This window comes from Conger conger, chromosome 3, assembly GCF_963514075.1.
Source record: "Conger conger chromosome 3, fConCon1.1, whole genome shotgun sequence".
Classification (NCBI taxonomy): Eukaryota; Metazoa; Chordata; class Actinopteri; order Anguilliformes; family Congridae; genus Conger; species Conger conger.
In genome coordinates, this window is record NC_083762.1 from 68,773,129 (window position 1) to 68,790,001 (window position 16,873).

The 16,873-nt window shown below is 46.7% G+C and overlaps 1 protein-coding gene across 1 annotated transcript in view; it reads right to left on the bottom strand.

The window, feature by feature from the left end:
- Positions 1 to 909: 909 nt before the first annotated feature.
- gpc3 (glypican 3) overlaps positions 910 to 16,873 on the bottom strand; it is an 89,237-nt gene continuing 73,273 nt past the window's right edge. Inside the window, exons 7-8 of the mRNA XM_061236323.1 lie at positions 14,286 to 14,487; positions 910 to 1,453 (exon numbers count right to left, since the gene is read on the bottom strand). Coding sequence (XP_061092307.1) covers positions 1,272 to 1,453; positions 14,286 to 14,487 — 384 coding nt within the window. The 3' untranslated portion in view covers positions 910 to 1,271. The remainder of the gene's footprint in view (positions 1,454 to 14,285; positions 14,488 to 16,873) is intronic.

A 16,873-nucleotide genomic window follows, 5' to 3' on the forward strand; every position in this document is an offset into this window, starting at 1 on the left:
CTGAGTGAATGAAATCACAGTGATGACCAAATCATAATGCGTTTTGCTTCACCAGCACATGAGCCGGTCATCAGAGAAGATTATAGTGAAATTGATTTCCCACAGTTCAAACATGGCTGTCATAAATACCTCCTCTTACACATCAGGTCCACGCAGTTCGTAGCATGTTGGTGTAGGTATTCATGAAGAACGTAAGTGGTGCTGGAGGTGCCCTTTAATGTGGAGACTGAGAAGGCCATGGAGTATGTTAGGAGGCTGAATGGGCAGCCAAATGAGCCAATCACGATCCCAGCCTTTTGAGTTGACTCAACAAAGCGACAAGTCCACAGTAACAAGAGCAGACTGTGATGAAGGGCGTTCACTGGCTGACCGTATTTCAGAGCATGTTTTTCAGATGAAACGCAGATGTGCGTGGCCCGTCCGGGATGAAATTCAGGAGGATGCAGGTGTCCCTTGATCTCATTCCTCGCAGTATTGGCGCCGGTTGCGAGCAGCAGAGGTGAGCACGGACGTCCGCACACAGCAGGTCTGTGCCACGACCGGACACAGGTGGCAAGAACACGACCGCAAAACACCGCAAATATCCGCCCAGGGGGACATTCCTTTTTTTTGTGTTTTGCTCTTGGGATTTTTTTTTTATTGAACCAACATGCTTTGCATCACTCCTGCTAGACATACCTGCAGGGCCCCTTAGCTTGGAGTAGATCACAGAGCAGAGATGTTGACTCCCAGGGCTCAGTACTTATGAAGAGGTGGTGTTGTAGAGTCAGGGGGGGGTAAATCCTGTATGACACCATAACTGAAAATCTGTCAGCACTTCGACACACTTGAAATGGGTGACTTATTTACATGCTGTGTGTAGGGCTAGTGTAAGGAGTGCACTGCTTTTTTTTGGGGGGGGGGGGGGCATTGTGCCTCTGTACTGGTAGAAGCAGTTCAGAAAGAGCTGGAGTAAGTACCTCACTTTAAAACAGTCATGGGGGAAGGGGGGTGGGACACAAGCAGATGTCCAGTTTCTGAAACTCAAACGCACACCAGTCAGGATGATGAATTCCAAACTATTAAGATTCTGAGATGCATTGGGAGTTGCTGTAAAAACATGTACTTGTAAAGCCAATTTTATAGCACCTGGTGATTTTAGTTAGGTCCAAGAATCTGGGGAGGAGAAATGGCAAGAGAGAGAGACACAGAGAGAGAGAAAGAGAGAGAGAATAAGAAAACGAAAGAGAGAAACAAAAAGAAAGTGCCGGGTCGGGAATCAGCGTATCCAGTCAGTTGAGCCGGAGCAGGAGCACTGGGACAGTCAGAAGGGCCATGGCCCCTGGGGTGGCCCCGCTCTGGCCCCTGGCCCCACCTTTCACAGACGACGCCCCCTCCCCGCCCGTGGACAGCAGAGGAGTCAGCAGCTGCTGGTGGAAGGTGAGGTCGTCGATGGCCAGGTTATCCGCCAGGTCTGGGGTGGGAGCGGCACGTGGGCCAGGAGGGGGTGAGGAGGTTTGAGATATGACAAAGAGGACAGGCAGGGAGAAAGGGATAAAGACAAGGACAATGGGGGAAGAGATAAAGGGGGGGAAGATAAAACAGAAAGGAGGAACAGGAAGGAGGAGGAGAACAGATAGGACCAGAGGGAGAACAAAGAAAGGACAAAAGGGTGATTAGAATAATGCAGGTTTTCCATTCTCTGTAGCACACAGGAGACACACCTGGACCGGACTGACTCACAGCCATGCGTATCCACACACGTGAATGTGCCTGTGCGTGTGATCTCGGACATACAGAGAAGGACCGTTGGGTGTGCACACGTGACCCACGGTCTCAGACACTACTGCCAGGGTTACGGGAAGCACGACTGGTTTAAAACCCACCAGCCCTCCAGGGTGAGATACTCAGATGATCTATGTGGTGGGGACTGGGTACAGAGATGTGGGGGAGGACAGCACCATACCTCACCCTAACCGCCGCGTGGCGGACAGGGTGAAGTAATGCAAAGCAGCTCTCACACCGTCTCTGGAGCAGAAAGCTAGGGGGACCTCTAACCTCTGCCCCTCCACCTCTCCTCCCCAACGCTCCTCCACCCCTCCGCGAGACCTTTCCACACATTCCCACACGGTCCCTGATGAATCAAAGCCCCTTCCTCCCTCACCTCCTTCCACCTGCGTCTCTCTGAAGCTCAGGTTGTCCTTGCTTTCTTCCCTTTCAGGGTGATTCTCATCATTTAGACGTGTTTTACATTCTTCCAGCACTGCATCTATTGGCCTGTTTCTACATTCACGATGCTGGCCAGGAATTGGATCTTGGCTGTCATGGGAAAATCAGCTATAAAATATAAATAATCAAAGGGATGTTGCTGAGACATGACAGGTATGTGTAAATCTGTCCGCACCAGGCCAGCTGTACATCATTTCTCTGTCTCTCTCTCTCTCTCTCTCTCTCCCTCTCTCTCTCTCTCTCTCTCTCTATCTCTGAGTTATTCTGCCCTAAGCAGCATCAAATTTCTCGCATACCTCAGCCTGCCCCACAGACATAGATAAACAAACGGTAATCCAACGGCACAACCACCACAACAATCACACACAACCAGCAGCCAAAAGCAACAACAGCACAACAGCACCTCAGGCACTACACCTGCACAACCATCACACCAATCATGTACAACAACCACCACACTAATCATGTACAACAATCACCACACTAATCATTTACAACATCCACCACACTAATCATGAACAATAACCACCACACTAATCATGTACAACAACATCCACCACACTAATCATGTACAACATCCACCACACTAATCATGAACAATAACCACCACACTAATCATGTACAACATCCACCACACTAATCATGTACAACAACCACACTAATCATGTACAACTACCACACTAATCATGTACAACAATCACCACACTAATCATTTACAACAACCACCACACTAATCATATAAAACAATCACCACACTAATCATTTACAACAACCACCACACTAATCATATAAAACAATCACCACACTAATCACACAATAACCACAACACTAATCATATAAAACAATCACCACACTAATCATTTACAACAACCACCACACTAATCATATAAAACAATCACCACACTAATCATTTACAACAACCACCACACTAATCATATCCAACAACCACCACACCAATCACACAATAACCACCACAATAATCATGTACAACAACTACCACACCAATCACACAACAACCACCACACTAATCATGTACAACTACCACACAAATCATGTACAACAACCACCACACCAATCACACAACAACCACAGACAGCAACCACCACACCAATAACTAAACAACACCAATCTTACACAACAACCACCATACAATAATGCCCAGCAACCACACCAATCACACAAGAACCACCACACCAATCACATAAAACAACACCAATCTTACACAACATCCACCTCACCAATCTTACACAACATCCACGTCACCAATCTTACACAACAACCACCTCACCAATCACGCTCAATAGCGGCCACTGCCAGAACAGCTGCAAAACTCTGGAAAGCTTTGAGCAGATGACTACAGCCACAGCGATATGAAGAGCAATCAGAAAGAGAGCAACAGCTGCATGAATGGCTGTAAGAGACAGACCACAAGCAGCAGCGGCACCAACAACAGACACATAATTGTGTCTACATTGTAGATTCGTTCCTTGGTTTTTGCTTGTTAGCATTCCCTGCATCATACGCCTTTCCAGACGAATTACTTTCCACACAATTTAATATACAAATTGGCAGTTTGTTTTCACATCAATGGTATATAGAATTGGAGGTCGTTTTTGCCATGAAAGGAGGTAAAACACTGACAGCAGTTTGCGAAGGGGCTGCAAAAAATACAACATCACATTCCATTAAGCAGTCTCTTTTTGGCAAGAAAAAAGGCAAAAAACTGACATTTTTAACAAAACTTTGATAGACTGTAACAATATATATATATATTTTTAATTCTGTAACCCAACACTTTGGCTCTCAGTGCTGAAGAGAGCTGAGCCTGGACCCAGCTGTAGAAGAGCAATATCAAAACCAGAGTCAGCTTAAACGCATCAATGGTTAGAAAATGTACAATGGTTAGAACCTTTACATATATAAGCATGTATTGTATACAGGTAACTCACATTCACTCTGCATATTTGTCTTTGGGGGCACTAATATGTATTCTATTGCATCTTATCTTTAGGCCTGCTACTGCCTTTTCAACTAGCCAGGTCAGTGGGATAGGTGGTAGCAGAGGCAGGAGAGTATCCATCAAAACATGGGGTCTCCGATTTAGCAGAAAGGTTAAAGCAGTGATTAATCCTGTTCTGCTATGGCGGTAAAACACACACATACACAGACATACACACACACACGAACGCACGCACGCACGCACGCACGCACGCAAGCACGCACGCATGCACGCACGCACAGCCTCAATACCGGAAACAGAGAGAGGCCCATTCCAAAGGGGTATGCTACACCCCTCCATGCCCCAAAGGCTTGTCACCAGCAGACAGAGTTTAGGACAAAGGAAGAAGGTAAATAAACAGTCCCCCAGATGCCATAACCTCCTCAAGACTCTAAAAAATGTCCTTTTACCAAAGGAGCTGATCAAAGGCCAGGGGGAAATGAACTGCTTCTCTCCCTCCGTCGCCTCGATCCCGGGCCTGGGCCTGACATTTGTTCGACCCTGAAAGGACGATTTGTCATGGAGACAACAGTGTGTTATACTACTAAACCAATTAGCCCAAAGGCGCAATTCCATATGGCTTTTATATACAGTTGGGATGTGGTGAGATGCGTACGTACAAACAATGAGTCGAGTGTGTATGCGTGCCAAGTGCGTGTGAGCAGGGATTGTGATATCGGTGTGTACCCTGTGTGAAATTTGTGAGTGCGGGAAAGAGCTTTCTGAGGGGGAACGAGTGTGAGAGGGTACAACTGCCAGTCCCTAAAACCAATTCTGACAATACCATAGACAGATTCACTTTCCTGTGTGTTTAACTAATTATACTGCATTATAGTTACACTTGTGAGTGAACATATAGATGTGTATGTGTGTGTGTGTGTGTGTGTGTGCGTGCTTCTTTCTTCTCCCGTTCTTTCAAAGACCAGCCCTAGGAATGGTAGTATACTGACACTGACAAATTGACATACAGATGGATTGATGTTGTTTGGCCAAAGACCCCCCAAGTGATAAATGTGACCAACGTGGGACTTTTTGACACGCAGCGGAGGAGAGAAAGGGGGGATGGGCCAGGGTCATCCCTGGTGCTGCCATAGCTCCTCTACAGTTTTCCAGTTTGGAGTAATATTCCCCCAGGGATTGGCCCAATGCCAGTCTGGTATACTCGCTTCATCACAGCATTTCAAGATTGAGTTACCATCTGGGCCCAAGGTCACCAGTTCACTCATTGATCGGTAATGGAAGACTTATCCGTACACACACACACACACACACACACACACACGCACAAGCACACACACACACACAAGTGCACACACACGTTTTTGGGTAAACGGCTAGCTGCAGCACAGGTAAGGAAGGATTCCAGACTTCAAACCCAGGTGCGGCTTACGATTCGGGGGAAATAGTTCAAATTTCTGTCGCACTACTGGGGACAGGGAGGGCACGCAAATTGAATTAAAAAAAGAAATACACGTGTGACGTGTGAAATACGAGTGTACGTGTGTTTGTGTGCGTGCACACGTCTGCTGGCATCCAAAACCATAACTGGCAGCGTTTAAAACAAATTCCCCCCAAAATAATTACTCAACATTTCATCCTCTGTCTTTATGGCAAGCTTAGTTGAAAAGTAACTGTTCCTACTCTACTGCATTGCATTCTGCCTTTTTTTGTTGAGACAACAGTGTGTAATACTACTAAACCAATTAGCCTAAAGGCGCAATTCGATATGGCTTTTATATACAGTTGGGATGCAGACAGAAGTGTATGTACAAACAATGAGGCAAGTGTGTGTGGCAAGTGTGCCTTGAAAAGTAACTTTAGTTCATATAATCTGTGCACTACTGCACTGCATTCTTCCTTTTTTGTTTCTTGCATGGGCAGAACTCAGTCTATCCTCTATAGTTGTTCTCTCATTCCATCCTGGTGTTTCTCCATGTTTCTCCTCAGCTTTGGACAGCGTGTAGCACTGCTGTCATGCTGTTGCCTGTAGCGAAATTAGACAGCGGGCTGATGGAGCTCATTTGAATTGGAATGTTTTTCGGGAGGCTTCTCAAGGCCCTGAGGCTGTGTGGAGAATGTGAGCTCCTGCCTCAGCCGGGCCATCCCGACCGCAGGGGTGAGCCGACAGGCAGGGAGCACGCGGCCAAAACAAGCTCTGCCCTGCGGAGGGGGTCCGCCCGACAACACAGGCCAGCTCTGTGAGAGACTGAGACACACTCCTGTTCTGTGAGACTGAGACACACTCCTGTTCTGTGAGACTGAGACACACTCCTGTTCTGTGAGACTGAGACACACTCCTGTTCTGTGAGACTGAGACACACTCCTGTTCTGTGAGAGACACTGAGACACACTCTGCTCTGTGAGAGACACCGAGACACACTCTGCTCTGTGGGAGACACTGAGACACACTCTGCTCTGTGAGAGACACAGAGACACACTCCTGCTCTGTGAGAGACACTGAGACACACTCCTGCTCTGTGAGAGACACTGAGACACACTCCCACTCTGTGAGAGACTGAGACACACTCCTGCTCTGTGAGAGACACTGGGACACACTCATGCGCTGTAAGAGACACTGAGACACACTCATGCTCTGTGAGAGACACTGAGACACACTCTGCTCTGTGAGAGACTGAGACACTGAGACACACTCCTGCTCTGTGAGCGACGGAGACACACTCCAGCTCTGTGAGAGACACTGAGACACACTCTGCTCTGTGAGAGACACTGAGACACACTCCTGCTCTGTGAGAGACTGAGACACACTCCTGCTCTGTGAGAGACTGAGACATAGGCCAGCTCTGTGAGAGACACAGAGACACACTCCTGCTCTGTGAGAGACACTGAGACACACTCCTGCTCTGTGAGAGACTGAGACACACTCTGCTCTGTGAGAGACTGAGACATAGGCCAGCTCTGTGTGGTACTCACACTACACCTCTGTTACACACACTCTGCTATGCACACTTCAGTACACGCACTCTACCTCAGAAACACACACTCTGCCACTGCTACACACACTATTATTACCCTGCAGGAGTCGTTTGACACCTGGAGGAAGGGGGGAGACGACAGAAAAGAGGGAGGGAAACAGAGGAGGGAGGGAGACAGGGAAAAGAGGTGATGGATGGAGACACAACATGCTTGAGTGTGTTAGAGGGGGAAGAAAGGGGAGAGAAGAAGGGAATGTCAAATGGTAAAAGATACATATTTGTGGAAAAAGACTACGTAATGGAAACAATTCTCAGCCGACATGGATACTTACAGTGTATATTTCTAAAGGTTATCAGCATTGCAAATCAGCAACAGTTATGTCTGGTTCTGTTCATTAGAGCTGATTTCCTTTTTCTCTGGCTAACACAGTGTGCAAACTTGGAGAAACCGATTCCATTCCTGAGTGCTCACTGCCGAGGATACCTTCTGTCCCTGCTCGAGTTCCCACACCATGCCTTAATGGCTGCTTTGTCTGTTAAATGCATGTCTGTACAAACTGTAATAGACTCTGTGTGTGTGTGTGTGTGTGTGCGCGCGCGCCTGTGAACATGTCCATGCACGTGTGTATGTGTGTGTATAGGAGTGACTGCGCCCGTGCCTGAATGTGTGTTTGTGTGTGTCTCACTGATGTTGGGAGATAAAATCCCGCAGCCCTCCCTCAAACAGCCACAATTAAATTTCCCTCAAACATCTGTAAGCACCAGCATCCAAGACGGGCAAAACCAGGGCAGACACACAGGAAGTGGTGGTGGATATTCTGAGTTGAGATGCCTTCTGCAGGATTTGGTCAGCAGGCATTTGAGAGACGTAAAAACAGAAGGTCGTATGAGAACAACAACTGACAAAGAGGCGATTATATGAAAGTTGCCGTTTCCAGGATGGGCAGGCAGTCTGCTTACGGGGCTGCAGCTTATGTTCAGGTTCCTGTTTGTGAGCCCTGCCCCACCAACACAAAACACCATCTCCAGTTCAAGCACACACAACCCTGGTGCACTTTCAATCATTTCTGGGAGAGGCATGGGGTACAGAGAGGGGTGGTGGGTGTTATAGTAATGGCAGTTTATTAGTAGAATGGAACAACCTGTGCAAATTACCCAGCGACATTACTTTCTCTCCGTCTCTCTTTATCTCTCTCCCTTTCTGTCCCTCTCTTTCTCTCTCCCTCTTTCTCTTCGTCTCTCTCTCTCTCCCTTTCTTTTTCTCCCCCAAATGAAGTTTCAAAATCGACAAAGTTCACCATGAAGTTGAAAGGTTTGATTACTATTCACCGTTATCACACGTTATTATTTTCGCTCTCTTTCACCACTCTCCCCACAATGCACACAGCACACGGCAGCGCTCCGACCCCACGTCCTGGCTCCCCCTCACCTCGGCCTGACGGAGGGCCCGGCGTTTCACATTACATTCATATCGGCGCTCGGCGTTTGGCTGACCGCTCACGCCGATAAAAGGCCGAGATTTATAAAAGCCCCTCTGAGCGCGCGCTGACCTCATGTCTGCCGCGCACTGGAAAATAACAAATATGCGGCATGCCGTGCGAAACCCTCCGCCTGATAACCCAATATACTGTAAGTGAGTTTCCCCGTGAGCCACACGGGCTATCCCCCCAGGTCGGCCTCTGCCACTGCACCTCCACAAACACAGGCTGCACTCCCGGAAATAAAGCCACAGTGGAGGTACAGTTTAGTTCTTCGAGGATCAAATTTCCCAAACGTACCCTGAAAGTACAGTATTGTTCTCTTTGGGTACAAATGAGTACGTTTTTCAAGCAAAAAAAAAAACAAATTAATAATATATATCGCTGGCTAGCGGTGCGGTTTTATGTACCTGTATGGTATCGCCCCAGTGACAAGCATTTGTTCCTTTTTTGACACTTTATGTACCTTTAATTCTGAGAGTGTAGAAGTTACGGGGAATGGTATCGTGTTGTAATCGTTACCACTGGGTAAGCTGAGACGTGCGTGGAGTTTGTGAAAGATGGACAATAGGAGCTGAGGTCTGAGAAACTCTGCAGGGATGAGACGATACAGTCCCGCACACACTGTGCACATCAACACCTCAGCCTTCATCAGTCATGTCCTTGGAGAAATAAAGGGAAGGGAGAAGAGAAGAGAAGAGAAGAGAAGAAAGGAGAAAGAGGAGAAAGACGTGGGGCTTTGATATGCTCAGGGCACGGTGCAGGTATATTGTCCTGGGTGAGTGACACAGTCCATCCAGGTGTGTGTCTGACGGCATCTGCCCTGCAGTCCTGGGAGGGTGTGTGTTACTGCAGCCAGGCCTGCTGCAGAGACCTCCGCTGCAATTCTCACAAATATACGCACACACATACACATGCACATACGCGTGCACACACACGTGCACACACATATACACATGCACATACACATGCACACACACGTGCACACACATACACATGCACATACGCGTGCACATACATACACACACTGACCCACACACATATACACACACACGCAAGCGTGCACACAGACACACACATGAAAATACACACACAAGCACATGCCAGCTTGCTCACATGAATGCAAACACACACAAGCACACACACACACTAAAACACATGCACACATGAGCACACACACAAACACACAGACATACACACACATGAACACACATGGACACATGCCAGCTTACTTGCATGCAAACACACACACACACACACAAACACACAAGCCAGCACACTCGCATGCAAACACACACACACACACACACACACTAAAACACACGCACACATGCCAGCACACTAGCAAGCATGCAAACAAACACAAACACACAGACATACACACACGCATGAACACACAAGGACACTTGCCAGCATACTCACATGCATATAAAAAAAAAACACACACACACACACACACACACACACACACACACATAAAATCTAGCCATTTTGGCCTTTCCCGGCCGTGGTCTCAGAGAGGCACAAACAGGTGCAGACTGTGATGCAGCGTTTGGCTGTGGAGCGTAAGCCTGCTTTGTGTACCGCAGAGCTTCTGACTGAAGCAGTTATCCCTGGATATCCTGCACAGCACAAAGCACGGGATCTGAGTCCCGCTACCTCGGGGGCTAGCCACGCAAACAATGTCCAGTTTCAAACCGTCCAACGCAAAATCTGCTCACCAAACACAGCAGAAACTGCAACGTCAATGAGCCAGCTTCATTTTCCCACAGCTCACTCAAATCAATAGAGCGATGAACGGTTATTCACGCTCAGAAGGACTGGTATTGATCTGTATGTGGAAGGTGGTTAATTACTGTTTTTCACATAAAATTAATGATCTGCAAGCCTGTATTTAAAGCAAAAGGTTTATCACCGACTGAGAAACAGGGACGGGTGGTAATGCATGACTACTCCTATATATAGTGGCTTCAGAAAGTATTCAGACCCCTTCCTTTTTTGCATACTTTACTGTGTTGTAGATTTTAAATGGATAAAATTGGGATAAACTGCTCAAATCCAGGTGTGCAAAGCTGCAGTTGCTGCCAAAGGGGCTTCTATGAAATACTGAATTAAGGGTCTGAATACTTACGTGAATGAGAGATTTCAGTTTTTTTTTGTTTTAATACATTTTCAAAAATGTCTGAAAACATGTTTTCACTATGCCATTATGGGTCATTGAGTGTAGATTGGGTAAGTTCACCTACTGATCATACTTACAGACAGTTATTATTTAATGTGTAAAAATATGTATTACTGGTCAAGTTTTTGTACACTTTATTTGTGTTTTTGACTGAAAATGTCTTTTGTTTCACAGGATAGAGACCTTCATTTTGGAGCTAATAAAAAAAGTTATATTTGGCTAAATCCATTTTCCAACAAAAGAAGTAGTTTGGAACGAATCGGACAGAAAAGTCAAGGAGCAGCAACCCACAAGTGCAGCACATTTGTGGGAACTTCTACAGCACTGCACTCTGGGATTGGGAGGAAGTGAACGCAAACTCTTCTGCATATGTGAAAAAATCCCCAAGCTGAGACGGTAGGGAACAAGAGTGTTACAGACAGTTCAAAAAGTGCGGTTAGGTAGATAAACCAGAGAAGTTTGGTTCCTCAGTAAAAGCTCAGTTTAGACACCATGCCTATTCTCTAGTCACGCATGCGCGGTTCACCTAAAGTTCATCAAGGACAGTAATTTCTCCCTTCTTCTTCTTCCTCTTTTCACAAAGTTACACTCTCAGCAAAAGCACGCACTCATAAACTTCCAGTCACAAACAGCCCCCTGGCCAGCATGCATCCAGTAGAAGTTTGATAGGACCTTTTCCAGCCTCTGTGAATGTGCCAGATAAGATTGCAGCGGAAAAGCACCTGGATGATGGATCCCAGGCCCACGGAACAGGCCGGGCTCTGCTGCGTCTCTCTGTGAGGGACGGACAGAACGCACAGCCCCCTGTCCTGGAATAGCTCCTTTGGCCCGGAATACTCCGGGAATGTCTGACAGGGGTTTACATCTGAGACAGAGAGGGGAGGAGGGGGAAGGGGGGGGGGAAGGGGGGGGTCGGAATCTCAGTTGAGAACGAGTTTACAAGCAATCAATCAATCGGCATAATTCAGAACATCCGCATTGTGGTCACTGGAGGGGAAGCTCTGACAGTAGGTGGGGTGGGGGGTGGGGTGCGGGGGATTTCGGGCCGGCCTGCCCTGTCAGCACCTTGTTGCCATGGGCGGCTGTCACCCCCCCCCGCTGACAAAACGTGCCGGAGAGGGTGAACGATAGAGGGGGTAGTGTTCTGGCCGACGTCTGTTCTCCCCTGGCTTTGAGAAACCAGATATGGCATCCATCAGGGCTGGGACACGGACAGCCCATCCGTTAGGCAGTGCGCTGGCCGCTGCAGCCCACCAGGACTCACGCAGGCTGACGGGCCCCGGGGTCAGCGCTGCGCTAGGGGGAGGCCGGCTATCGCCCATTATCTCTGTGACCCGTCTCACCACAGACGCTCAAGTTCTGCAAACAGCGCTGGAGCAGATGCAGGGATTCAAACACACGCACACAAGCACACACACGTACACGCGTACACACACTCACACACACAGACACACGCACACACACGCACAAGCAGAGAAAGAAAGGGAAAGACGGCCATTCGGGACGGACCCTGTCAAGCAGATTCCTTAACTGACGGATGACGCCGCTGAATGTGGACAGCACAGGAGCGAGCGAGAGAGGTCTCCTCCGTGACCCTGAGACATCAGAGAGGCTCCAGCAAAAAGCCCTCTCCACGAGCGCATGCCTGAGCTGTGAGCCTCCGGACTGCAGGGCACGCCCAGGCCCAAACACTGCACTGTCATATTCAAAGGGCCACAGCCACAACACACACAAACCTCTCTCATAATGCCCACTCATTTCACAATATTCCCAGCAGTTCAAATATACCGTTCATTGTTTTCAATAGAGAACTGGAGCGAGAATGGGGACACAGGTTTGAGAGGACCTCCACCCCCCCCCCCCCCCCCATAAGAGGGCAGTTATATCCCACGGTCCGGCCCAGCAGAGGTTTCGGACCTGCAGGATTCCTGCGCTGACCTGGGACACTCCTTGCCCTTATCCAGGCCCTCTCCTGGTCTCCTCCGGACCAAAAGAAAAAGTACAGGAGGACCCCTCCCGTCCACCTGTTTGCTCAGCTGGGCCGGCTTTGCGTCTGAATATCAATCCTCCCCTCCCCGCGTCCCTATTGTTTTTCTTCTTCTGGTGTTTAGTTTCTTTTCACTTTCACGTTTGTAGCTTCATAGTTTTTTCACTTTGTTTCTCTTTTCCACACTCTCAATGGTTCTTTCTGTTATGAAGGCCCCTCTTACAGTGAGGAAGGCAAAAGGCTAGCAGCGTATTCATGTTCAAGGGCCCAGGTGAGCACATTACTGATCTGGTGTAGCTTTTCACAAACCAATGTGCTCAGATATGCTTTAAAAAAAAACACAACAGAAGGACCTTCTGGGAAAGGTCTGGACTTTCCTTCAAAATCCTGTGGTGTATATAAACTTCAGCCACCATTTTGTGGAAGTGGAAGAGGGCAATTTGTTTTGATGCAAAAAGTGATTAACAATTTGACCATGACCCCCCCCCCCCCCCCCATCTCAACTGGAATGAGGGCCCATGTTCTTACATTTTTCACCACAGAGAGCAGCCGAATACCTAAACAATTAACTTGTGTTGGGTGGCGGTAGAGAGTGATGATTAATGGCTTGGCCTTGTGACTGTTCCAACCACTGTCATTGGGCCCTGCAGTAACATATTTAACCTTAAAGTGCTCCAGCAGAAATATCCTGCTATGGAAGCCAAAGTGAAATTCTGTGGAAAAAGGGTGTCGTCTCAGCAAATGTATGATAAATGAGTACCTGCATAACTGCATGCGATACTGTCTGCGTAACACCGTGACAACACTACTCAGTGATCATCTCAAGCAGTAAACAAACGCTAACTACTTGTTCACTTTCGCTTTCCTCCTATAAGACTCTCTTACATTTTCACTTTCTGGAATCTGGGCATTTTGCAGAGAAAGCACATAACATCTATGGGTAAATAGAAAATTTAAAAGTTTCAAAACTTGCACATAAATCATTCAAAGGCTTTGAAACAACTTACAAATCACACCTACGTGACACATCTGAGTTCAAAGGAAACATCAAATGGAGCTTCAAACTATATCTGGAGTCACTCCCAAAGGCAGATCTTTATGTAGTGATTGTTGTGTCAAAATACAAACATTAAATACACGCCCAGAGGGTAAATCCAAAGGTAGATACACCAAAGCCGTGCTACAGCGATGATATAATTGCACAAAAAGAAGGCTTCCATTTTGTGCAGCTTAAACAGCTTACATAGACTTTATTTGTCTGATTAGGTTGTTGTTGCTTGAAGGACTATAGGAAGTGGGAAGTGGCTAACTGTTGCCTGGTGTAGCCCAGGTGTGGTCAGGCAAAAAACAGTTTGAACCACTGCTATACATGTTTTCTCATTAGGAAAGTGAAGTAAAAAAGTATGACCATTCTGTACAAACTCTTTAGGGCAGAACTACAATACCCATATATACCCATATATTAACCAATGTCAATAGGAAGCAGGGGGCCACTAACCTGCAAAAATACGGAGGCGTTTGCGACGAGGGGGAGGCCCCAGCCCCGAAAGCTCGTTGCACTCATCTTCATCATCGCAGTCCCCACTCACGAGGCCTTCCCCATCTTCATCATCATCATCCCCGCCTCTCCTTCGCTCAATGGCGCCCCCTCTTGGCCGTGCTCGCCAGGGTCTGTCAGGTACTGTCACCATTGACAGGAGCTGAAAGTCAGAGAGAGCTACGCTTAAGAAAAAAGCTGACACCCATTGATATAAAGCGTTCTCTGCATATTATTATGGCCATAGAGCCATAGCCCTTGGCTATCTGCACAGGTACGTTTATCAACAGCAATCCATGGAGTGTGCAGGGATGTCTAATTGGAAAAATAGACTTACCATTTCCAAAAAGCAAGCCCTGGTGTAAAATCCAGCTAGACCAGCTTGAAATGACCAGTTACCAGCTATTTCAAAACATAGCCTGAGCTCGTCAAACCATGTTGAGTATGGAGCTGGTCTGAACTGGTCAACCAGCAACCGGCTGTTTCAAAACCTTTTCTTTTTTTTCCAGCAGGGAACATCAAATGGTAATGGTAAATAGTTGGCATTTATATAGGTCCTTTATCAAAAGTGCTGCACAATTGATGCTTCTCATTCACCCATTCATACACACACTCACTCACCAACGGCGATTGGCTGCCATGCAAGGCACCAACCAGCTCGTCAGGGGCATTTGGGGGTTAGGTGTCTTGCTCAGGGACACTTTGACACACCCAGTTTACATGAAGATATAAAAAAGAGAAGCATTTCTCTTTCTTTACAGAATCCTCCTGAATGTAAACACAATACAACCATCTAACACAATAGACACAGCAGGGGCACTGTGATTTGGGCTGGAGACTGCAGGGCTTTGTATAGGGCCAGGAGGAACCCTGTCCTTCAATTCAGTGAGCATGTACAACCTCCCTCCTTGCCAGAAGAGTGGCTGTCGTGTTGTCATTGGCACAAGCACAACGCCACCGAGTCTGTTAGCGGACACTATTTCAACAGGAAAAATATATAAACTTTAAATGAGCTATAATTTCAACCCACACCGCATTTACACAGAAAATGTGTTCAGATAGATAACTGGTGAAGTATCCAGCACCCAGTGTTGGAAAAATGTAAAACTGGAGCAGAAATTGTGAGTTTGCACGTACAGGCTACAAGGCACATTAGGGGAGTCAGTAGGCCTACAGAATTTTCACAGAAATGATTTGTTTTGAACAGCTTCAGATGTGATCAAGTTTGGACCTGAGAAGTAAAGTTGAATTGCAAACATTGGAATCTTTGGAACTGTAACTGAATTTAATTTGACACCGAATAACTTAAATGTAGTGCCCACCCGTTGCATTCTTTCGTTCACAGAATTATTTGAAATCTGTAACCCTGTCTCCATCACTAAGTAGCTATGCATAGCATTTACACCCGTAATGGTTTGGGAGTAGATTTCACATTCTGGGACAGCTGCCATTATGCATTTTTATTGTCAAACTGTTTCTGTAAAGCTTTCATTGGAAATAGTTAAATGACGAATTGCCATAGCAACTACCAAGTCTAACAAGAGGCATGGCTGATCCCAAGGTCAATCTTCATTTTAACTGTACTTTCAGTCTTGATAAAATGTTCCCCTTGCTCTAAGTGTGTGTGTGTGTGTGTATGTATGTCTGTGTGTTTGTAGACATGCGTGCGTTTACAGGTCTGTGTGTGTGTCTGTGTACATGCCTGTGATTTGTTGTTGTTTCTGTCTTTGTGGCGTTTAGATGTTTGTTAGACAGAGGAAATATAGTTCATATGGTCCTTACTTGACCAGATGCTCTATCCAGATGAAAAAAAACTGCCTAAATTGAATTTGAAATTAGGTATTGCAACTCAACCGAAAACATAAAATCAGCATCAGGATAATTATACAATTAAATTACACAAAGGATAAACATTCATACAAAGCTTTATTTCCCACACTCACACACCGCTGACCGATCTGTGATTCATGAGTAACGCATTCATAAGAGGTAAACCAACATGTGCTATTCTGCCTCAACAGGCCCGTATTCATGTTTGAGCACTGAGGACATACATCTTGTTGAGGCCTGGAAATGTTTTTAAAGGGATGTTTGTGTATGCCTCGTCATGCAAAAACAACAAAAAGAGCATTCCGGCACTCTGCGTCAATATATGATCAGGACCGCTTTTGAAAGGCAGGCAGGCTAGCTGATGGACAACATGCATGGTGGACATGCATTTCAAACAGCGCCACCTGGTGCCCAAGCACAGCCCTGAGACCAGGAACGGGCAAGGTGGGACGCATCTGTTTCTGGATTTCAGACTAACCTAATTATCTGCTCTTAATTACTTAATTAGCCAAATCATTGACATGATCTGTCATTTTTAGCCACATTCCTTGATATAAACAGCAGTTGAAAAATCTAAGTCTAATTTACGAGTGAATTGGTTGTGGTGCATATGGCTAGTTAGCAGACTGAGCCAGGGTAACTAGTGGCAGCCAAATCCTATATACAAGGCAGCCCTCCATGACTGGAGTTAATCCTGCATACATGCTGGCCCTCCAGGA